This window comes from Xenopus tropicalis, chromosome 2 (genome assembly GCF_000004195.4).
Source record: "Xenopus tropicalis strain Nigerian chromosome 2, UCB_Xtro_10.0, whole genome shotgun sequence".
Classification (NCBI taxonomy): Eukaryota; Metazoa; Chordata; class Amphibia; order Anura; family Pipidae; genus Xenopus; species Xenopus tropicalis.
This window is the reverse complement of record NC_030678.2, coordinates 178,538,851-178,564,530: the sequence shown is the minus strand read 5'-3', so window position 1 is coordinate 178,564,530 and position 25,680 is coordinate 178,538,851. Positions and strand designations below refer to the sequence as shown.

At 40.8% G+C, this 25,680-nt stretch overlaps 1 protein-coding gene across 1 annotated transcript; it reads left to right on the top strand.

The window, feature by feature from the left end:
* The first annotated feature begins 677 nt into the window (after positions 1–677).
* On the top strand, positions 678–24,046 carry LOC100490900 (vomeronasal type-2 receptor 26). Its single transcript, XM_012954500.3, has 5 exons — positions 678–800; positions 12,954–13,787; positions 21,156–21,389; positions 21,818–21,941; positions 22,872–24,046. The coding sequence occupies exons 1-5, from the start codon at positions 678–680 to the stop codon at positions 23,774–23,776; spliced, it is 2,220 nt and encodes a 739-aa protein (XP_012809954.2). The 3' UTR covers positions 23,777–24,046.
* The last annotated feature ends 1,634 nt before the right edge of the window (positions 24,047–25,680 follow it).

Below are 25,680 nucleotides of genomic sequence, written 5' to 3'. Positions count from 1 at the left end.
GAGTGTATCAGAAATTGGGTAAAGGGGGTAAGAAGGTATGGGGTCGAGGGAGCAGGTTGAGGGGTTTGAGCAGGGTAGAAGTTTGGACTTCATCTAATGTTTCAGGGGAGAAAGAGTGTAGAGCAGATGTGAGTAACAGGGTAATTTGACATTGTCATCAAATGGTATGCTCTGTCTAATAAGGTCAATTTGTCCTTAAAGAAATGAGCAAGGTCTTGGGCAGTTACAGTAACAAGTGGGGGATGCAGAGGGGGGCACAGTAGGGAGTTAAAGGTGGCAAACAATCGCTGTGGTTTAGAGGATAGAGTGGAGATTAAAGGAGAGAAGTAGAGTTGTTAAGCTATCGATAGAGCTCAATTGTAGCAGGAGAGCATGAACTTAAAGTTGATAAATTCAGGATCAGTTTGTGACTCCTCCACTGGCGTTTAGCTGGTCAACTACATTTTCTGAAGTGCCATGTTAAACTAGGGTTGGGGTTTAGCTGGTCGAAAGTTACGGGTGGTGGAAGGAGCAAGGGTGTCGAGAGCGAACAAAAGAGCATCATTATAGAGAGAAGTTGCCATATTCGGACAGGACTGGGGCCCAGGGCCCCATAGGAAAAGCCTGTCAAGGCCAGGAAGACAAGTCGATGTAAGCAAGCCCACAAACGTCCCACACTACCGGAGGCTTGGCTGAGGATGGGAACAGAAAGCACGGAAGTGGAGAGAGACCGGAGAGCCAAACGAGGTGCAACAGGATCAGGCGAGAGAATGGTCAGAGAGGTCCAGGTCGAGGCAGGCAGAACAGGTTCAGAAGCAAAGGTCAGGCAAGCTTCAAAAACAAGGAAGCAGGATCAGGAAAAACACCAGGCACAAGAGTAAACTTGATAACCAAGCAAAGATGGTGGATTCTAGGTGACTATTTAAACTAACAGGATGGTGCCAATACACAAGGACACACTTGCATCAAGACGCACACTGAATTGTTTCACTTGCGTGTGGACCCACGTGCTCTGATCGAGCCCATGCAGACAGCGGACACCCTTACAAAGCCAGACACGTAGATTCTACATGCCTGGCTTTTCCTGCTCTCCCCCTTCACCCCCGCCCACTCACCGGATCCGACAGAGAAGACTGCAGCTGCTTTCCCTGGGTCCCTCCTGTGTCCCTCCTGCGATCACCAGCTTCTTGTCCCCAGGTTAGTGCCACATACAAAGACACACTTATTACACAAATACACACTTGTACTTACACATATACATTTTGGGGGGGGTGTTACACATTCACAGCACTTACAGCACTCACACATACTTGCACACGCACACAACACGCATTTTGCCACATGTACACACACACTTATGCAATTTTGTGTATTTTTTTTATTGCATAGTTTATTTTCCTGCCTTTGCGGATAGCGCATTCGCTAACTGCACTGTGCAATAACTTTTGTGTATTATTTTGGTGTTTTTATTATATTTTCTGGGATTTTGGTGAATTTTTTGTAATTTTATTGCATTTTTAGCCATTTTATTGCATTTTCAGTTATGCATAGTTGTTGTTCACTTGACTTTATCTGTAAAACTTATTTGCCCTAGCCAAAATACACACACTGTGATTCTGACTGCAGATATTACTAGGCAAAAAAAACCCATTGATTTTAGTGATTTTTTGGGGGATTTAAGCAATTTTATTGCATTTCACATTGTTCTTTGTTACTTTGTCTTTGCACATGGACATTTTGTCTTTGTCTGTATTTCAATTTGGCTTCCTCTGTACACCGCATAGTTTGGTAAGTCTATGCATATTGGGCATCAAACTGTTCAGTAGACCCCTGGAGTTCATATTTAGAGTGTTTTATGTTGCTGGAGGTGGGCATAGAGAGTAATGTTTCTATTTTTGCTGATGACACTAAATTGTGCAAAACTATAAGTTCCATGCAGGATGCTGCCGCTTTGCAGAGCGATTTGACAAAATTGGAAAACTGGGCAGCAAACTGGAAAATGAGGTTCAATGTTGATAAGTGCAAAGTTATGCACTTTGGTAGAAATAATATAAACGCGAACTATCTACTGAATGGGAGTGTGTTGGGGGGATCCTTAATGGAGAAGGATCTAGGGGTTTTTGTAGATCACAAGTTGTCTAATTCCAGGCAGTGTCATTCTGTGGCTACTAAAGCAAATAAAGTGCTGTCTTGTATAAAAAAGGGCATTGACTCAAGGGATGAAAACATATTTTTGCCTCTTTATAGGTCCCTGGTAAGGCCTCACCTTGAGTATGCGGTGCAGTTTTGGGCTCCAGTCCTTAAGAAGGATATTAGTGAGCTGGAGAGAGTGCAGAGACGTGCAACTAAACTGGTAAAGGGGATGGAAGGGTTAAACTATGAGGTTAGACTGTCAGGGTTGGGGTTGTTTTCTCTGGAAAAGAGGCGCTTGCGAGGGGACATGATTACTTTGTACAAGTACATTAGAGGGGATTATAGGCAGATGGGGGATGTTCTTTTTTCCCATAAAAACAATCAACGCACCAGAGGTCACCCCTATAGATTAGTTTATGTATGTGAGTGTATAGATTGGTAAGTATAGGTTGTGTGCTGGGTTTACTCGGATGGGTTGAACTTGATGGACAATGGTCTTTTTTCAACCCTATGTAACTATGTAACTATGTACATTACTAAATGTGGTATACACAAAGGGGCAAAATGCAAGCTTTGTGATGATTCTCAGAAATGTCATAAAAACCATTCTGTTTAGCATAGCTTTGTAGTTTGGTAGTTTGCAGTAGAAAGATGTATTTACCCATTTTTGTTTTGTCAGAATGTGTACTTTCGGAACATATATGGTTTTCTAGGGTGTCCATACTGTTAGGGGGTCTTATGGCACATAATACACATAACAGGTGCAAAATTTACACGAGCCGGAGCATCATAGGAGAAAATTCATGTGCACTATTTTTATTTGGGTGCCCCTGTACGCCATGTAGTTTGGTAAATATATGCATTTAGGGGGTCTTATGGCACATAATACATATGCCAGTAGCTTATATTGCAGCTTAAACACTTTGTATGCACTAACTTCCTTTTGGGGTCTCTAAATGCCAGATACTTTAGTAATCCTATGCACAATGGGCATCAAACTGTTCAGTGGACCCTTGGCTTTCATATTTAGGGTGTGTTTTCTTGGTACCTAATGTTATGTGGGAGATAAGGTGCTTGAAAATGGAAGCTTTGAGGCGATTTTTTTTAGAATTTTCATAATTATTTAGATATTTAGATAGTTGGAAGACATGGTTACCCATTTTGGATTCGTCAGAATGTGTACTGTACATTTCAAAAATATATGGTTTCCTGGGGTACTCCTAATGTTCCAGGATTTTTGGCTTTGGAATGTAAAGTATGCCGTATTCTGCTGTAATGCTTTAAAAATTTGGTAATTTACTGCTGGGAGTTTTTGATCTATAGAAGTCAGAATTCTCCATAAAACTATACATATCAGGTATTGGCACATTCGGGAGACATGAGGCTTTCCAAATCAGTTGAATTTTTGTCTATAAAATAAAATATGTTTCTGGTAAAAATCCCTATATCATGAAAAATAGCATTTTTTCTTTTTTTTTGTATTTCGAGCTCTAAGTCTTGTTCCAAAAGTGGAAATACACAAAAACTCAAGCAGATTTGGAAAGCTCAGGTTCTCCTGAAAAAAACAAAATGTGAAATTCTGCTAAAACTAAAAAGGTTAAGAAGGTATCCTTCAGTGGATTTCTCAGAGCAGCCACACCAATAAGATACTACAGATAGGTTGTCATTAGTTGACTTTCCAGTTGGGCTTTTAGATGGTTCCTGCCTAAACCTCATTTTTAATGTAATTGTATTATTTTGGTTAGCACAACACATCCTTATTATTATTCTTTAATTGTTTGATTTCAATAAAGGTTAAGTCTTAATAAGGCAATCTGATATGCTACCAATGTGAAAAAAGAGGAGGAGGTGCAACATTTTTTTTTCTTTTTTTTCCTTGAGTTACATATTGATATTTGACCTTCTTTAGCTTTTATTTGATTAATGGAAGGTGCCCCCCATTTTCTAAATATTGTTTGACCATTAATAAAATTCTTGGACTCCCCCATTGGAAGTCAATGTCTGGCTGACATAAAGATTGCCCGGCCGTACATATACTGTATAAACCATTTGCTACATTTCTGATTTATCTGCTTCTCCTTATTTAGAGAATTGAGAAACTATTGTTGATTTACTAATTACAGTAAATACATTTACACAGTAAATTTAAAAAGCCCAGGGAATTCTCTGTTTTAGCAAATACAAATCAGTGTTACTATAATATACAGGGTATAGAAGCGAATGTACTGGATCTGTTATATAAACAGAGGCTTCTGAGTATTCAGATTCCCATTGCTGCTCAGCACCGAGGCTGAGATGTGAGGCATTTATTGCCTATTTATTTACCTGAATAGAGAAACATGGGGAATAGGAAAGGCTGGTGACTTCCATGTGTCTGGGAGCCTGTGGCTGATCCTTGATAATTCCCATTGCTCAGACAGACAGATTGCTGCTATTACATTACTGATCCCAACGCTCTGTGCTCTGTATTATCCTTCTGCTCAGCCACCGGCACAACATGCACAGAAACCCTTTCCCCTTGGCCTGTCATGGTGGCCTCTTTCTGTTCATCATCATCCTACTTGTCTCTACTGTTCTTGAGGGGAAATTTAATTCAAAATGCGCTTTAACGGCTTACTTCTCAAGTCAACATCTGTACCAGCCTGGGGACATTGTATTGGGAGGAATAATGCAGTTAAGCTTTGATAAAGATCTGATAAATTCCGGTAGTATGATAATGGAGAGGCCAACAGATTTACAACTTTTTATGTATGTTTTGTGATTAAAGGGGATTATGGATTAGGAAATGTTGTTATCTAATACCTTGAGCCAACAGGATCAGAGATGTAACAGTGAAGGTCCCCCAAAGCTTCTTCTGTGTCTTCTTTCTGTACCCAGTGAATTTGCTGAAAGCTCTAATAACCAGGTTTCCATCCTACAAGCCAATGTCTTCCCTCTTAGCAATGAGATACGGTATACGGCATTTGGGGATGTGCATGATATCAGCGGCTTACAGAGCTACATACTGGGAGGCAGAAAACCATGAATATAGGCATTTGTCCAGGTTAGTAAGGGTTACATAGTTTAGAATAAGATATATAATGGGTCTTTAGTTGGAGGAGAGAAATTGTCTGATTGAAGTGAGTCATGTAGGTAGCATATATAGGCAGCTCTTGGATAAATAGAGAGAGAAAAGACAGAAGGGCCCCATAAAGGAGTGTAAAAAAGGTTAATGTTCTGGTAAATACAAATGAAGAAAAGCTGAATCAGAATGGCCCTGTTGTGATATACAGAATTAAACATGTAGTTATATACAAATAGGGAGAAGGGGTGCAGGACAGCAATTTACAGGAGTTGGGTTAAATTGCCAATAGAGCCAAACTGGTACAGGGGAGACAGAGGCCCCCAACATGGAGTTCCTTTGAAACCTGTTTCTGGGGGAGAGGCAGGGAAGAGGGGATGGAGATGGCATTTTATAGGGTCATTGTCATGTGATTTCCCAAGGAGACCCCCAGATGGGGAAGAGATACTGGCAGTGGTACAGCCAAGCAGGAAAGCATGGAGTTGCTGCCATTGTGCCACTGAGAGCTTGCACATTCACATTCACTCATGTACTTTCCCCCCAAGTGCCGCCATTTGCCTGGGGAAGTCAGTTACACATATACAGTATGTGGGTGTCTCTGCCAACTGGGCTGTACCATTGCCCCCAAGTCCTGTACTGGGACTATTGTTCCACCCTGTGTGGATCTCCCCTCGCTGGGATGTAAAATTATTGCCAGGTACTGTGTGTGTCTCCCCAGGCCTCTCCCCACCTCTCACTTCCCTGTTACCTGACAAATAGAATATTGAATATTGTGTAAATATACTGATTTAATGTGCATTGTGTCATACAGTGTGGAATTGGTACTGAATTTGAGAAAAATATACTTTCCCTTACAGTAATGCTAAATTTTACTATCATCACTACATGGCACTCAAGTTCGCCATAGAAGAGATAAACCGAAGAGCTGACATTCTGCCCAACATCACCCTGGGATATATGGTGTATAATACAAGGGGAATAGAGAGACAATCAATGAGGGGTGTCATGTCAGTACTGTCAGGAGGGAAGGAATTAGTTCCTAATTATAATTGTGAGAGGAGGGGAATCCTGGCTGGTTTCATTGGAGATCTGTCATCTGTCTCTTCCAACATAATCTCCCTCCTCACTGGGCTGTACCATTACCCTCAGGTACCGTACTGTGACTTTCTCCCCTCACTGGGCCGTACCATTACCCTCAGGTACCGTACTGTGACTTTCTCCCCTCACTGGGCCATACCATTACCCTCAGGTACCGTACTGTGACTTTCTCCCCTCACTGGGCCGTACCGTTACCCTCAGGTACCGTACTGTGACTTTCTCCCCTCACTGGGCCGTACCGTTACCCTCAGGTACCGTACTGTGACTTTCTCCCCTCACTGGGCTGTACCATTACCCTCAGGTACCGTACTGTGACTTTCTCCTCTCACTGGGCCGTACCATTACCCTCAGGTACCGTACTGTGACTTTCTCCCCTCACTGGGCCGTACCATTACCCTCAGGTACCGTACTGTGACTTTCTCCCCTCACTGGGCCTTACCATTACCCTCAGGTACCGTACTGTGACTTTCTCCCCTCACTGGGCCGTACCATTACCCTCAGGTACCGTACTGTGACTTTCTCCCCTCACTGGGCCATACCATTACCCTCAGGTACCGTACTGTGACTTTCTCCCCTCACTGGGCCGTACCGTTACCCTCAGGTACCGTACTGTGACTTTCTCCCCTCACTGGGCTGTACCATTACCCTCAGGTACCGTACTGTGACTTTCTCCTCTCACTGGGCCGTACCATTACCCTCAGGTACCGTACTGTGACTTTCTCCCCTCACTGGGCCGTACCATTACCCTCAGGTACCGTACTGTGACTTTCTCCCCTCACTGGGCCTTACCATTACCCTCAGGTACCGTACTGTGACTTTCTCCCCTCACTGGGCTGTACCATTACCCTCAGGTACCGTACTGTGACTTTCTCCCCTCACTGGGCCTTACCATTACCCTCAGGTACCGTACTGTGACTTTCTCCCCTCACTGGGCCTTACCATTACCCTCAGGTACCGTACTGTGACTTTCTCCCCTCACTGGGCCGTACCATTACCCTCAGGTACCGTACTGTGACTTTCTCCCCTCACTGGGCCTTACCATTACCCTCAGGTACCGTATTGTGACTTTCTCCCCTCACTGGGCTGTACCATTACCCTCAGGTACCGTACTGTGACTTTCTCCCCTCACTGGGCTGTACCATTACCCTCAGGTACCGTACTGTGACTTTCTCTCCTCACTGGGCCATGCCATTACCCTCAGGAACCGTACTGTGACTTTCTCCCCTCACTGGGCCGCGCCATTACCCTCAGGTACCGTAATGTGACTTTCTCCCCTCACTGGGCTGTACCATTACCCTCAGGTACCGTACTGTGACTTTCTCTCCTCACTGGGCTGTACCATTACCCTCAGGTACCGTACTGTGACTTTCTCCCCTCACTGGGCCTTACCATTACCCTCAGGTACCGTACTGTGACTTTCTCCCCTCACTAAATGAAACTTGTGCATATGGATTTTTCTCGTCTTCCAAATCAGTTTCTACCAAATGAGCCCCATGACTGCGCATTATGCATAGTAACCCCCCCAACTGTACAGAGACATCCAGGAAACTAAATATATTTGGAAAGTACACATTCTGACAAACCCAACATGGGTGAAGATGTCTTTCTACACCAAAGTAACAAACTGTAAAGTTCTGCTAAAACACAGACCAGGAACAATAATGGTGGTGTAATTTCAGGAGAATGAGAGTAGAGAGTAGTGTAATTTGGCCTTGGCAGTCTGGAGATTACTGGCAACTCTATATAAGGTGTCTCAGTGGGGCGTGCAGGTTGAAAACCAGACTGCATGGGGCACAGAAGATCATGGGTGCAGAGAAAGTAATCTAATAATAAAAATATAATAAAATAAAATAGAGAAAGTACTAGAAGCTATAGAGGAATTGAATACATATGGATAAGAGATGGAGTAATTGCTGGGGTACAGTCAGTAAAGGTGATAGGCTCAAGTAAGCAAGTTGTAAGTGAAGACAACAAAAGAAGCTGGGAAACTTCAGACTCAGTTACAAGATCAAAGAGCTAAAGAAGGATGGAGAAGACTTGAGAAGGTTGAGATTTTAAGCTTTCATACAGATACAGATAGCAAGTTTTCTTATTTTGTCTCACCATATCCAGACACCATTTTTAATGTTAAATCCTGCCCCTAGATGGTGTTAGAGTGCAAAGACTTGCCAGCAAAACACAATAGAAAACACCATAGACCATGCGCCACCTTATGGTTAATTTTGGTATTTTTATTTTTCCCTGCATTAACTGGTAGAGACATAATGCAACAACATGTTAAAGGAGCTTGGCTGCATCTGTAGGGTGGCAAAGTTTGGGAACCCTGGCATAAATAGTGTGAGAAAGGCAGTATATTAAATTTAAACAAAAAAATTCAATAAGTGAAGTCTGATTGCCTGTTGGTAGCTCCACCCACTATTTAAAACCTAAAAGTGCAGTCCCCTAATGACCCTGGTGTTCATATTGTGAGAATGGCAGCAGGTTGGATTTCCCCATTGAAAATCAATAGTTAAAATCTGATTGGCTGTTGGTGGCTCCACCCACTTTTTCTAACTCTAAACCACAGTTACCTGGTGACTAGCTTTGGGGATCTTAGTATTAATATTTAATGAATGGCAGCAGTTTAAATTTAAACGTATAAAGTCTATAGGTGAAATCTGAATGGCTGTTGTTGGCCCCTTTTGGGCATCCAACAATCATCATATTTTCATTCAGGCTGAGCCCATGACTGTGTGATTCAAGTTTGGGGGGTGTGGCCTCAAAGCTGTAAGATTGGCAGCAGTTTCAATTTCCCCATTAAAGTCAATGATTGAAGTTTGATTGGCTGTTGTTGGCCCCACCCACTATGGGTCATCCAACAAATGTCGCTGTTTTATTCAGGGTGACCCCATGATTATGTTATTCAAGTTTGGGGGGGTGTAGCTTCAAAGCTGTAAGCAGTTTGAAAATCTTCCCAGTCAAAGTCAATGGGATAATTAGGGGGTTCAGAGCGGCGCCACAAAAAGATGGGGGGCGGGATCGCTTAGAAAAGCACAAGCAACCTGCTTCACTATAGGATGAAGAAGTGTGGAGAGTTTGGGTGTTGTACCTGTAGGGACCCATAGGGTTAAGTTCCCTATGGCTTCATACCTCTACCTCTTCACACCTTTACTGTTATTGGGTAAAGCACTCTGTACTCAGGTTACAGTTGAAACACTATTCCCTATAGGTTTAGTCTGGTTGACCACTCCCCCTGCAGACTGATATAGTGTCTTGCAAGGAGGAGTGGCTTCCTCTTTGGCTGCCTCTGCTCTCAGGCATCAGTCACTGAGCCTGGGTGCAGCAACAGGCCCCAGTAAAGCCATACCATCTAGATCAAGTCGGGGGACAGGGCCCCGTGAATGAGGTAGAGAAAGCACAGGTTAATTAATATTATAGCACTTTCTAGGAAAGTAAAGTCAGTCAGGATTAGTGATGAGCGAATCTGTCCTGTTTCGCTTCGCCGAAAAATTCACGAAACTGCGAAAATGATGCACGTCAAAAAAAATTGCCGCCTGCGGCTATTCTTTCATCATGTGGCTATTATTTTGTCGCACAGCTATTATTCAGTCGCCCGCTGCTATTATTTTTTCACGCGGCTATTATTTTGTCATGCGGCTATTATTTTGTCACGCGGCTATTATTTAGTCGCCCGCTGCTATTATTTTTTCACGCGGCTATTATTTTGTCATGCGGCTATTATTTCGTCGCCCGCTGCTATTATTTTGTCACGCGGCTATTATTTTGTCACGCGGCTATTATTTCGTCGCCCGCTGCTATTATTTTGTCACACGGCTATTATTTTGTCGCCCGTGACTATTCATTCATACAATTTTTGGATATGCGGCGAATTTTTCCACTGCAAATTTTTTCATCCGTTTCACGAAACAATCCACCAATGGCGAAATGCGGAAATTTTAGGGATACAGAAGTGCCAGAGACATGGGCCAGCAATTAACCCTGCCTTTACCTCTACCCAGAGAGGGATAAACCGTTGAGCTGCCTCTGTCACTCTGTTGGTTGCCTTACCCTGCCCAACCTCTTTATGAGAAGGGATAAACCGGAAGGCACCATACTTCAAATACTCAATCTGCTTTATCATCAGTTGTATTGCTGCATGCCTGTTTACCTCAACTGAGTGAGTATTGATTTCCCTGCATGCTCACATTTTGTCTTGGACAAAGTTCCTTTGTTTTGCAAGAGCTCCTGGTGTCCATTCTATCATTTACTCTACACAGTGGCAGTGGGAGGTATAGTTCAACAACATCCTCCATTAGTTTCTCCCACATAGCGGAGGCCCATCCTGGTGCATGAGAGTCGCATGTAACACATGCTCTACTAATAGCCTGGGTATTTACCATTCCTGGCCAAAATAGTGTTACATACCTATAAAACTGTAGGGGGAGTAGCATTTAGAAATGGGGGGGTGCTAAGAATAATAATAATAAGAAAAAGCGGAAGAATCAGCTGAAGTGGAAAAACAGTTTGTGGGTTTTTCAGCCCAACATAATAATAGGAGGAAGCCAATTGTGTGTGTGTGTGTGTATATGTATGTATGTATGTAGGTATGTATGTATGTATGTGTGTGTGTGTGTATATGTGTGTGTGTGTGTGTGTGTATATGTGTGTGTGTGTGTGTATGTATGTGTGTGTGTGTGTATATGTGTATATGTGTGTATATGTGTATGTGTGTATGTATGTGTGTGTATATGTGTCTATATGTGTGTGTGTATGTGTGTATGTATGTATATGTATGTATGTGTGTGTGTGTGTGTTTGGGGGGGTGGGAAGACAATTAAAGTGACTCCAGTTAAAACCTGCATATTTTTGGATAATGAATATGCTTGTTTCTTATTGGTTCAGGAATTTGATTGACAGTGTTGTTTCACAGAATGGATATTTTATCAGTTTTGTTAAACAGATTATTCATTTTGTTGATAAAATGAATTCTGTACTATAGAATCTTGCTTTCTGTCACAGGCATCTATTTTGTCATGAAAATCTAGATGGAATGCTATTCGGTTACATGATTATAGATTTTGTCAAAGTTTTGTTTTACATAGTTCATTCGGTAAGTAACTTTAACTGTTTTTTTTTGTATGGATGTTATACATTTGTGAGATAGAATGCTTGTAAAAATTTACAGAATGGAGTTTGTATTATAATAATATCCTTTTGTGCACTAAATTGATTTTTGTTCACTAAAAATATATGTTTTGTGTTTTGTATATTTTTACCAGTGTATCTATCCATACATTAATTCTATGTACTGGGGATTGTTTTTTGTATATAGAATGTATTTTTGTAGACAAAATGTACTTTGGACAAATGGCACCCTATAGTCCTGTTCCCTAGCTGACAAAAGGGTGGAATCATGCAGGGCTAGGGCTCTTGGTGCTCTGCCTAAGAAGCAGGTAGAAGTGCTGGGGGTCCAAAAGCCTCACTTTCTGCATTAAGTCTGGATATTGGGACCTCAATACTAGGTACTGGTAGTAAGACCCCCCAAATGCATTTATACAAACATATAAAGGGGCCGATTCACTAAAGGCCGATAACGCTTATCGCATGCTTTTTTGCATTTAAATTGACGCGATAATTAAGTACCAATTCATCAAAGTATTTTTGCATGCGTTAAGACGCATGTCCCATGTACCCAAATAATGCATCATCGCAAGGCATTAATTTTAATGCATTGTGTTAATTAGCGAATATAAATAGTAGTAACGCATGATTCACAAAAAATTTTTCTTGGCAAATTTTTTGTCAAAGTGAATTTTTGCCACAGTTTCATGAAGTAAAATTATGTTCTACTTACTTAAGTAAGTGGGTAATATTCACACCAGCTCAGTGTGCTTCGAGCCATTCTAATAAGATGTACCTGAGTCCAACCCATTAGAGTTCCTACAATACGAGGGGTATTACCTAAGAAACTACCCCCCACACTTCAGTCTCCTCAGTGGAGAATGAAGCTGCTTCTTACCCTCTCCTGCAAAAACAGGAGCTACCTGATACTAACTAGAAACCCTCAATTGCAGGTCTCTTTCTTTGATTTCACTAAAGCAGTTATACCCAAACAGTGGCTCGGGGGCAACATGTTGCTCACCAACCCCTTGGATGTTGCTCCCAGTGGCCTCAAAGCAGGCCCTTATTTTTTTTAAGTTTTGGTTGAATAAAAACAGATGAACTGACAAACAGAGCCTTCTGTAGGCTGACAGTCCATATAGGGGCTACCAAATAGCCACTCATAACCCTTATTTGCACCCCAGAAACATTTTTCATGCTTATGTTGCTCCCCCACTCTATTTACATTTGAATATGCCTTATGGGTAAAAAAAAGATTGGTGGTCCCTGCACTAAGGTATCAAACCTAACTTAGGGTCCTGGCTTCTCCTTACAGAGGTCTTCTGACCTGCCAGCACATCCACCCCTGGTACTAGGTGGTGTCCAAGGTGACAGAACCATGAGCTCCTTCACCTTATTTAGCCTCACAATTAGGAACTACACTCACTACCCCTGGGCCAATTAAATCACCTCCCATGGGCATTTCCTCATGTTAGGAATGGTCAACCCCTTTATGGCCTTGCCTTTCAATGTACCAAGCCCAGGGCTCAGTGGAAGAGGGAAATAATTGTTTAAATGTGAAACTTTTCATTAATCATTTCAGATCAGCTACGGAGCCACGGATGTCACTTTCACTGACAGAAGGAGGTTCCCATACGTCTACCGAACGGTCCCTAATGTAGGATATTTCCATCAAGCTCTCATTCAGCTGCTGAAGCACTTTGGTTGGACCTGGGTGGGAATCATGATAGCAGATAATGAAGCAGATTATGTAAAGAGACAACTAATAGAGCTGATTACAAGCAATGGGATGTGTGTGGAATTTGCTTATGAATACTTATGGGATCGCAGGTTCGACGACAGAATGGCTGAAAGGATTTTAAAAACAACTTCCAGAGTTGTCATAATCAGTGATTCCACCAGTATGCTTTGGCAAATATTGAGATACGTTAAGATTGAGTCTAGCTTTAAAAGAACTTGGATTTTGTCAGTCTCATCTTCATTTACGGATTATATTCTCCAATATGAGATTGCAGAGTTCTTTGCTGGAAGTTTGGCTTTTCCCGTAGCTGCTAGAGAAATGGATGGATTTCAGGATTTTTTATTCTCTGCAAACCCTGATCGGTATCCAGAAGATATATTCATTCAAGAAGCATGGCTGGGGTTTGTAAGCGACCTATCTACTGAAATGGCCAACAGTGAAACGTATGTGAGTAATATAACCGGCAGTGAAGACTTTCTAAATGCTTCCCCTCTTGGAAATGAGACCCTTGCATCAATCCCTCACTATAGACAGCTGGATCTCAGAGTGCCCTACAGTGTGTACAAGGCTGTGTATTTGTTGGCCCAGGCTCTACATGTATTGCTCTCAGAGAAGACTTCTCATGGGGCTCCTACAGAGAAAGCCCGACTGGAGAGGGAACTGAACCCATGGAAGGTGGGATATTGGTTTAAGCCTCCATGCTCTGCAGTTCCCTTTAACTCTTTAAACAAGGCATCTCACTGAATGGGAAACTTGCACTTAAGTATTATGACAACAAATTCCATAAGGCTCCTAAAAAAATCCTATTTACGTGGGTTTAATGGGAGCATTATGGAATTTGTTCCCAGAATCCCTTTGGTCTATTTGCATACATATGAGGCAGTCTCCTCAACCCATTTGACTTGTTTGTAACAACATATACAATATTTATCATTTTTCAATATAGAATTTTGCAGAACAATGTCATTCTATGTCATTTACACTAACGTCAGATACACAGCACGGTATCTAGCAGATTGTGTTTGGAACAAAGATAAGAGTTTGTGGAATACAAAGTCATGAAGTTTCTAAACAAATGTGAACAAATATACGTACAGTGCCCAAAATATGTGGCTTCCAGATAACTAGATATATCTTTTTACATGTAAAACTTATTCTAATTTTGAAAACTTTCTTTGATTAGAGGGAGAGATAGTTCAGTACAGCGTATAAGAAATATGGGCACCAGTGGTTCTTAATCAGGAAATAGATGTTTATTTAACACAGCTGAAATACTTATTTAGTACAATGATCATACAAATATACATTCATATATAAAACAGGCACAGGTACCACGTAGGAGAAGGGACTTAGTATGTTTAAGGTAACCTTTAAAGGAAAAGGAAAGGTTAAAACTAAGTAAGCTGTATCACAAAGGTAATGTTGCTCTGAGTCCTCTGTCAATAGAAACACAGTATTTCTTTACTTCTGTTCTTTACACATGTTCTTAGGTATCAGACTTTCTTCTCTCAGCTCAAACCTCCAGGGCTCGTGCTTGAGCATGCTCAACTTGCTCCTCTCTCTCTCTCACCCTCCCTTCTCCTTCCTCCACTTCACACGTTTGCTGTAATCTGAGCCCACAGCACAGGGATGCAGACAGGAAGTGTCAGACCAAGCTAAAATGGTACCAACTTTCTTAAATAAATACAGAGAGCTTTTAGGGCTGTTTACTCAGCATGGTAAAGCTTTCTACAGAATAAATATAGAGGTCTAGCTTGTCCTATTCTGGCTAATCTATTGGAAAGAATCTGCATCAGTAGCTTTGCTTTTTCTTTAAGAAATACCTCCAAATGATACAGACTTGGCTCCCTTCCATGTCTTTTCTCACCCCGAACCACAATATCGCAGACCCACAATACTTTCCTACCCTGTCACCTGCAGCAACAGGTCCACCTCCCCCTGTCACTAATTTGTACTCAAGACCTAACATACCTGCTTCATTGAAATACATAACAACTTCACCCAAAGTTCTCCAATATCTGCCAGAAAAAGTGAAGCAGGCATTTTGGTAGGGGCAGGGCAAAATGGGTCTGGGCAGAATGCAGGCAGAGCTGGGGTTGGGGCAGGGGTAGCGCTAATTACTTTATTAGATATACATTTCAGATTATTTATAATAATAATTAGAAAAAGTCACATTGTTTTATCCTGTAGGACAGAATGGACCATTTCTGGATAGGTTTTATGCACTGGTGTCGAAAGATTTGAAGTTGTCTGGGAAGGAAAGTAAAGGATTTAGTAAGAAAAAGAACTCAACAGTGAACGAATATCCAGCATTACAATCCCTAAAAAATAACAGAGAGATAGTGATCTGAAAGTCAGATAAGAGAGAAGTTCCTGATAGAGATTATGATGAGAAGGCTACAGTATATCAGCACAATTAAATGATGAGAAAAAATACTGATGTTTGAGTAGTGATCCCACTAAAGTTTTTGAACATTTTGTGCTCTTTCATTTTAGGGGCCTTTCCTAGAGGGAGCATCAATTAGTGTCTAAAGCACCTGATTTGGGGAATGATGGTCAATCTAGTGCCCTATTTGATTTCCAGGATGAGCGATGTTTACAAGTCTTACAATCATTACAGAAGGATTCTGAACATCGGGTTGAGAGAGTTGGGGTTGAGATTGGAGACATCATAAATAAGTTGAGGTTTGACTCCAACTTTTATCCGATTCACTCTAGGGGTAACACTCTGGATGTTTTTCAGGATTTAGTTGAGAAACAATTGTTGGCCCTAAAAATGGAAACAGATGATCAATATGTGTCCTCTAACCTTAGTAAAGGTGAACATTTGGCACTTAAACAGTTAAGGGAAGACAAGTCCCTGGTAAATAAAAGTGCGGATAAAAGAGGGATGGTGGTAGTTTTGGACACAGCCACTTATAAAGCTGAGGCAATGCGGCAGTTGAGTGATGTTTCCACCTATAAGATTCTGAAATTTAACCCCACGGATGATTTTACACGGATTCTTAGTGGCTTAATCTTTAAGGCCTATACTGAAGGTCTCATTAATACAAAAATTAGGGATTATCTGATCCCCACTAATGTTAAGATCCCTGTATTTCATCACCTTCCAAAAGTACACAAGGCACAAGATTGGTAGGCCTATAGTGTCGGGAATTATGTCCCTAAATGAAAGACTATCTGAATTTATAGACATTTTGTTGCAGCCTTTAGTGTTACGTTTGACTTCATATGTTCGTGACACGAAACATATTTTGCAGATTTTAGGGGATTTTGAGTGGCAGGATGGTTTTTCTTGGGGTACAATAGATGTCACTTCTCCTGCATCCCCCACGAAAAAGGTTTGCAGGCTATCTCTTATCACTTGGATAATTATAGTTCATATGATAGCGTTTTAGAGGATTTTATTTTGGATGTTGTTTTATATTTACTGATGCACATTTTTTTCAAATTTGAGGGTGTCTTTTACCTCCAGAGATGCGGGACCTCAATGGGTGTTAAATTTGCACCCACCTATGCCAACCTGTACATGGGTTGGTGGGAGGAACCCCACATCTTTGAGGGTAAGGCACCTTTATTACAGCACGTGGTGTTATATAGGAGGTTTGTGGATGACCTCCTTTTTGTATGGGGGGCGCACTGAATATGCTTTTTCACAATTTGTGGAAGTTTTGAATATGAATGATCTAAATTTAAAATTCACAATGAGTACGGTAAAACTCGGATCACGTCTTTGGACCTTGAATTAAGGTGTCACGGCGATTCTGTTGTAACTGATGTCTATAGGAAGCCTTGTGCGGGGAATTCCCTTTTGAGGGCGGACTCTTGTCATCCAGGACATTTGTTCAAAGGGATTCCCTTAGGACAGTTTTGTCGATTAAGGAGGAATTGCAGAACTGAGTTTCGTTAAGCAATCCTGTCAGTTAAGGGATCGTTTTCTAAGTCGGGGTTACACTATGAAACACCTTTTACCAGCCTTTTAGAGAACGCTTAACATGGATAGGCGGCTTTTGTTGTGTAAAAGATCCGGGGAGATGGCTGGTGGTGTTCGGGGGGGGCCCTTTGTGATGGAGGGCAAAAAAGATGTTCCTATCTTTGTGACTACATATAGTGGGCAATTTTATAGCATCAAAAAGATCATTCAAAATGTGTTACCAGTTCTCTTTAAGCCCCTGTGGTAGCAGATGGTTGTAGATTTGTTTCACGTAGAGCCCCCACCATGGGCAATTATTTATCCCCAACAGTCTTGAAATCGGCGAAGGCTAAAGCTACATGGCTTAACATTAAGGGGACTTATCCTTATGGTGCGCGGAGATGTATTATGTGCGCATGTGTCAAGCGCTCCACTGCTTTTGAAAGCACTGTGACCAAGTGTTCTTTTGATATGCGCTTTTACGCTAATTGCAACACACACCATGTGGTTTATTTGTTGACTTGTATGACTTGTTTTTTTCAGTAGGGCTGTACCACTCATCCACTTAAACATAGGATGCGGGAGCATATTGCACATATTGTTGCAAAAAAACGTAATAGTCCAGTTTCTAGGCACTTTATTGACTGTTGCAATAGTAATGTTGCTTTGCTGCAGATTCAGGTTATTGACAGGGGGTTTCCAGATGAACGAGGTGGGAATCTGTGGAGAAAACTTTTGCAGAGGGAAGTAAAATGGATATTTACATTGGGCACGCGCCAACCACATGGTTTAAATTCTATATTTGATATTAATTGTTATGTTCCCTCAAAGTGATGCTGCCAAAGAATTGTACATATCAGGTCAGTCTACCTTTCTTTATTTCGTTCTGTTTCATTTATATACACATAGGGGCACATTTACTAACCCACGAACGGGCCGAATGCGTCCGATTGCGTTTTTTTCGTAATGATTGTTTTTTTGCGATTTTTTCGTAAAATTGACGCAACTTTTTCGTTACCAATACGATTTTTGCGAAAAAACGTGAGTTTTTCGTAGCCATTCCGAAAGTTGCGATTTTTTCGTAGTGTTAAAACTTGCGCGAAACGTCGCGCCTTTTAAGTTTTAATGCTACGAAAAAACCGCAACTTTTTGCGCAAGTTTTAACGCTATGAAAAAATGGCAACTTTCGGAATGGCTACGAAAAACTCGCGTTTTTTCGCGCAAATCGTATTGGTACCGAAAAAGTCGCGATAATTTCCGAAAAGTCGTAAAGGCGCCGAAAAAATCGCAAAAAATACGAAAAAGTCGCAAAATGTTCGTTTTCAAATCGGATTTTTCCAATTCGGACTCGGATTCGACCCATAGTAAATGTGCCCCATAAAGTTAAAAGAAAAAAAAAATTAGCATGTGATGTCATTTGATGTCAATTGATAGGCTTTATATACTGTTATATTACTGTCTCAGAATGTATGCCTATGATTAAGTGTGGGTACGCACGAAACGCGTCAGGCGTTCTGGGTTTTTAAGGATGTAAATAAAGTTCGAGTTTTACCCTTTCTGTGGCTGACCATGGTGCTTTGCGAGCCGTTTTCTTCAGAGATTTGAATTTGCTCCCTTGGGCTACGGGTTTGGGGCTCCAGGCACCCGAACCAAATTTCGGCATCGGTGAGTGTGTGTATATTTATGTGATCTTCACTGCTTGTGTACTAACATTTGAAATATTTGGCAAGGGACCTGGGGTATTTACACCCAGGTCAACACTTGTTGTAGGTAAAGATTTTGGTCTTTAATTAAATTGTTTAATTAAACTGTGTAAGCATACTACATATATAAACTTTATTAAATTGAGTGTATTCTTTGAAGATTTAGGCCTTTCCTAGAGGGGACTTTAAGTTTACCTGGGAAAATAATATATATCGTTTTTTCAGGACAACCTTAGCTTTCAAAATATGCCACTTCTGTAACAAGATATAGGCTTTGAAAATACAACTGATTTGGAAATATTTCCAAGTTTTAAAATGTCTCTTGAATGTGCCAATACCAAATATATATAGTTTTATGGAGATTTCTCACTTGTATAGGCCACAAACTCCCAGCAGTACCTACTAACTTTCCCACAGCGCTGCGCCAGAAAGCTGCATTATTTAGATTTCAAGGCCAAATATTCCACTTACAGTAGGTTTGCCCTAGAAAACTACATTTTTGGAAAGAACAAATTCTGATGAATCCAGAATAGGTAAAACTGCCTTTCTACTCCAAATTACCAAGATGCAATGCTTTCCTAAATGTACCAGTTTTTATAAACATTTGTGAAATTTGTGAAAATCATTTCAAAGCTTCTACTCTACAGCTTCTTATCTCCCACATATCATTAGGTACCAAGATAAAACCCCCTAAATATGAATGCCAGGGGTCCACTCAACAGTTTGATACCCAATATGTATAGGTTTAGCTAAGTATGTGGCATGTAGGGGCCCCAAAATGAAAATACCCCCATATGGTGTATCATTTCTGTCATTTCAGTTACTGCAAAAATAAACACATTTACTGCATTTTATGGGGGTAAAGCTATAAAAAGTTTTCCCCTATATATTTTTGGAAAGTACACAATTCCTCCAAATCTAAAATAGCTACCCATGTCTTTCTACTCCAAAGTTTCAAACCACAAAGTTTTTCTAAAATTGGTGATTTTGAGGAGATTTCTGAAATTCACCTCAAAGCTTTCACTTCTGCCACATCTTTTATCCCACATACTATTAGGTACCAAGATAAACATCTTAATTATGTACCCCAAGGGTCCACTGAACCGTTTGATGCTCAATGTGCATACGTTTACCTAAGTATGTGGCATGTAGGGGCCCCAAAGTGAAGTTACACCATAGGATCTATCATTTCTGTCATTTTTGCTATTGGAAAATCAACACATTTACTGCATTTTATGTGGGGTAAAGCTATAAAAAAGTACATTCACCCCAGAAAGTCATATATTTTTGGAAAGTACACATTCCCCCGAATATAAAATGGGTACCCATGTCTTTCTACTCCAAAGTACCAAACCGCACAGCTTTCCTAAAATTGGCGATTTTAAGAAGCTTTCTGAAAATCAACTCAACTCAAAGCTTTCACTTTGCACCATCTTTTCTCTCACAAGTCATTAGGTAACCATATAAAACACCATAAATATGAACCCCAGAGGTCTACTGAACACTTTTATGTCTAATATACATAGGTTTATCAAAGTACATGGCTCTTATAGACCCCAAAATATACCTTGTGCCACTATTTTCATGGCTTACCTTTACCTAATTCATAAACACACAGGCAGTTTTATGTGTGGTAAAAGAGGCAAAAATATAAGGTGACCCCTGAAAACCATATTTTTTTGGAAACTACACAATCAGACAAGTCAAACATGGGGAAGGACACCTTTCTACACCAAAGTACCAAACTGCAAAGCTTTCCTAAAGTTAGTATTTTTTATGTCATTTCTGAAAGTCACCTAAAAACGTTGCCGTTTTTATCTCACACAAGTTTTTACATACAATGGCAAATCACCCCAAATATCAACACCAGGAGACTACTGAACAGTTTGATGCCCAATATGTATAGATATACCAAAGTCTGTGGTTATGTACAGACCCCAAATAAAAGTAGTGCATATGAATTTTTTCACCTGCCAACTCAGAATCTGCAAACAAAACCCCCAACTGCATATTATGTGCCATAACACCCCCTAACTGTACAGAGAAAACCAGATATTTTTGGAAAGTATACATTCTTACAAATCAAACAGGGGTAAGGACATCTTTCTACCCCAAACTACCAAACGGCAAAGCTATGCCAAAAGAAATGCAACAAACAACAATGCAAATCTAAAACTGCAATAAAATAAAAAAATGAAATACAATTAGGCAAATCAATGAAATAACAAAATTAATCATTTTACAGCATGGTTAGTGGTCAGAATACCTGATAAAAATTTTTAGGGAAAAAAACAAAAGACAAAATGATAAAATAAGTAACTAAAAAAAAAAAAGCTCCGGCAGCCGCTCCCTTTGTATCAGTTGCCTGTAAATCTCTCACTAATAAGTGAATAAAGAAAATAATGCCGTGGTGTTGTTTCCCCTTAGCTGAATCACTTGCTGAGAAAGGTTCATGTTACACTTTCTTCATCCCAAGAAGAGATTTATATTAACAAGGAGGGAGAAGCTCCGGGACAATATGATCTCACAAACTGGGTCATGTTCCCTGATCGCAGAACCAACGAACTGAATGTGATCACAGTGGGAAGGTACAACACGTCGAACCCCAATCAGCTGATTTGCAATGACAGAGCCATTGTTTGGTACCCGAATGATACAGAGGTGAGCTCCTGGGAAAGGGCAAATTCACATCTCTTGTTTGTTTCCAGGTAAATGTGCTGCTTTCTGTGCTGTGGCCCTGGGGTTACATAGATATATAGTTACGTTGGGTTGGAAAAAGGCCAAAGTCCATCACGTTCAACTCCTCCAAATGAATTTCAGTGCACATATATACACACACTCTGGTGCATTGTTTCTTTTTTTTTCCATAGAAACAAACCCAACCTTGACAGTCTAACCCCATAGTTTAAATATTTTATCCATTTTACAAGTTTAGTTGCAGTCTCTGCACTCTCTTCAGCTCATTAATTCCCTTTTTAATGACTGGAGCCCCACTGTTAATACTATATTCATGGAAACTATTGCTGTTATTAGTCTTCAGGACTTGCCCAGGAAGCACAATTACCTGCTGTTATGGTGTTTGGTTTCAGATCCCAATCTCCGTGTGCAGTGACAGCTGTATCCCAGGGTACCGGAAAAATTCCCGGGAAGTAGAGTTTTCCTGCTGTTATGACTGTGTGCCCTGCGAGGAGGGACACATCTCCAACACAACAGGTCCGTTTCCCACCAAACCCAAAACTCAAAGTTGTTCCTCAACAAATTATTTGGGCAGACACAGACTGTGTGATATACTGGGAACTGACTCTTGGGAACAGTTGTTTCATGTTTATGGGCAGAGACCCTCCTGCATCAGATACAAGGGATGCACATGTAATGAACAAAAGCCCATAACTTTAAATTGATTTTAGAAAGAAGAATTAAGTTGTACGATATCCACCTCAGGGGTTGCTATTATGTTAAGTGACCTATTAAAGAATCTCACCAAACTGGAATATATATATCAATAAATATTGCCCTTTTACATCCTTTCCATTGAGCCGCCATTTAGTGATGGGCTGTGTGCTCCCTCAGAGATCAGCTGGCAGGAAGTGATGCAGCTCTAACTGTAACAGGAAGTAGTGTGGCAGCAAAAGGTAGAACTCTGCCCATTCATTGGCTGATGGGGCCTAGCATGTATGTGTGCCTTGGCTTGTTTGTGTGCACTGTGAATCCTATGATCCCAGGGGGCGGCCCTTAATTCTTAAAATGGCATTTTTCTATTTAGGATTACCCAATAGCATTTTTATAAAAATGGTTTATTTATATGAAGCAGGGTTTTAGATATGAGCTGTTTATGTAATATATTGTTATAGAGACCTACATTGTTTGGGGGTATAGTTTTCCTTTTATCTCCTGCATATGGCACTGTATGTTACTCTCTGGAGGGTGTGGTTAATTTGGCTTTTCTGGGAAGTTGTTTTTTCTGGGAATTTGTATTCTAGGTAATTGTGTCCTCCTTGACTTATCTCCTTACATGTCTCTTACACTGTAACTATCTGAGTATCATGTGTGGTGAATTCTCAGTATTTATATACTCAGTAATAATCCATACAAGTACCTTACTAACAGTAACTATTCTCTAATGTTCATTCTAATATCCCACAGATATGGAAACGTGTATCCAATGCCCAGAAGATCAGTGGCCCAATGACAATAGAACTATTTGCATCCAGAAAATAACAGAATTCCTTTCATATGAGGATCCCTTGGGACAGTCTCTGGCTGCAGTCTCGGTTCTCTCCTCTCTTACTGTCATTTTAGTTTTTCTGATTTTCATCAAATATCACAAAACTCCTGTGGTCAAGGCCAATAACCAAACCCTGAGCTACTCCCTCCTCCTCTCCCTCACACTGTCCTTCCTCTGCTGCTTCTTGTTCATTGGGCGCCCTCAGAAAGTGACCTGCCTGCTCAGACAAGTTACATTTGGGATCAACTTTACACTTTCGGTCTCTTGTGTCCTGGCTAAAACTGTCACAGTTGCCATTGCCTTTAATGCCACAAAGCCGGGAAGCAAGATAAAGAAATGGGTGGGAACAAGAGTGTCCCTCTGCCTGGTCCTTCTCTGCTCTCTGCTCCAGGTTGGGATATGCCTGGTCTGGCTGATCTCCTCCCCACCATTCCCAGACTATGACACTCACACTTACACTGGGAAGATGATATTACAATGTAATGAAGGCTCTGTCTCTGCATTCTACACTGTGATTGGTTACATGGGGTTCCTGTCGGGATTAAGTTTCATTGTTGCTTTCCTGGTTAGGCAGTTACCAGCCAGTTTCAATGAGGCCCAGCTGATCACTTTCAGCATGCTGGTGTTCTGCAGTGTTTGGGTGTCCTTCATCCCAGCGTACCTGAGCACCAAGGGCAAATACATGGTGGCTGTGGAGATCTTCGCTATCCTGGCTTCCAGTGCAGGGCTGCTGGGCTGTATCTTCATTCCCAAGTGCTACATTATCCTCTTCCGCCCTGAGCAGAACACCCGCCGGGGCCTTACTGGGAAACACTTACAGTGAATTATTGCTAACCCTCAGGATTCTCAGTAACATATTCATGATTATTTTTATTTATATACGTTCATCTTTTTGGTCTTTATTCCTTTCCTCCCTTCCCTTCAATTCTTCTATATTCTGAACATTATCATGTCCCACCCTGAGCAGAACACCAGGAGGAGACACCTCACTAGGAAACACCTACAATGGTTTATTGCTAACCATGCCCTAATTATTATAATTATTATTAGGTTCCATCAAGTCAGTTTTCTCCAGAATAATTTTGTCTTCTGTTTGGGTCTTTAGATTTATCCGTATTGTGCACTTAATTGCTGGTCCAACTTGTTCCAAACACAAATGTCCTTTACAATAAATTGGGTCTTTTCATAATACTGGGAGAGTAAGACTAGAAAATGAATTATCAACCTGTATAACTCCATGGACTCCATGGTAAAGAAAACTCTTATTTTGGATATATTCCCTGGGCCACTGACTGCAAAATGGGTTAAGATACATATTTAGGACACAATGCTACTATAGTTTATTACTTATACTACTTGTATATAGAATGGGGCTGGATATGAATAAGATCATGGCATTAGCTAAGAATGATGCCTGCTTCTTTTGTTGTCTTACTTCCATAAGCCCATAAACATGGCGGAAGCACATTTCTGTCAGTAATAAATAATAATAGAAACCCCAAATAAAACCATGTAAGTATCTGCCTGCTGCTGTGAATAGCCCATTGAGGGCAAATTTCTCCTTCAAGTGGAAACCAGACAAAATTAAACATCTGGGAGAATGAATAAAATTACAATTAAAGACCAATGTTATCACATATATCTGACCTGTTAAAAAGTTGGACAATAAAACACATCACCTGGACAGGAAGGGTCAATATTGTGAAAAAGGTAACATTGCCCAAAGTTTTATATTTATTCCAGACCTTGCCAATAACTATACCAAAATAATTTTTCAATGATCCAAACAAATAATCAGATGATTAATATGGGCAAATAAGACATCAAGGGCAAAACTTTCTATATTATACAAACCCAAGTTATTATTTATTATTATTATTAACATTTATTTATAAAGCGCCAACATATCCCGCAGCGCTGTACAATAAGTGGGTTTCATACATTGGGCATACAGAGTAACATATAAAGCAACCAATAACCGATAACAGAGGTGAAGAGGGCCCTGCCCAAAAGAGCTTACACTCTACAAGGAGAAAGGGTTGAGACACAAGGTGTGGGAATGGGCATGGAGGACTTGGCCTTCCAGACTTCCACTCATACTACCAGGCTGGTATTCTATCCAAGGTGACAGAATATCCTAAGAAATTTTCTTCTAAACAATGGAGAATTCTAGAAGAAGGATGGGCAGGTCATGCTTTATCAGATTTGCTGCGAGTTCCACACATGGAGCTGAGAGTAAAAGGTAAAATACAAATACAAACAGTTGTGGAAACCTCCCACCTCCCACACTCTTACAATGTACTCACAGGGAGGACTAGTATTATAATACATACAGTAAATAAGTATAAATGTACTGTATATACAGGTTGTGCCATGTGGTATGAGACACAGTAGGAAGAAGGTCCCTGCCCCATAGAGATTACAGTGTAAGTGGGTGGGTAATTACTCAGGGTGCTTTTCTAATCACTTTTGCAATTTACTTTAATGATATTGTTTTGTTTCGGAGCTATTTTTATTTAGTTTTAATTAACTAACTTTAAAATGAATTTTGTAACAACAGCGCCACCTGCTGTTCAGTTCCTATAAATATACAGACAAAGAGATATCCCTTTAGAAGGAAAACAGAGAAGTGTTCCAATGTTGCTCTGGGAGGAAATGGGAAAGGGCAGATGAGGCTTTTGATTTCTTTTCACTCTTCAGAGCAACATCAGAGAGGGCAGTACTGAG

Coding starts and splice junctions, on each gene's coding strand:
- LOC100490900 (XM_012954500.3), top strand. CDS start 678: ATGGGAACAGAAAGCACGGAAGTGGAGAGAGACCGGAGAGCCAAACGA. Junction 801..12,953: donor GAACAGGTTCAGAAGCAAAG/GTCAGGCAAGCT, acceptor TAATCATTTCAG/ATCAGCTACGGAGCCACGGA. Junction 13,788..21,155: donor GGGAACTGAACCCATGGAAG/GTGGGATATTGG, acceptor GTTTCCCCTTAG/CTGAATCACTTGCTGAGAAA.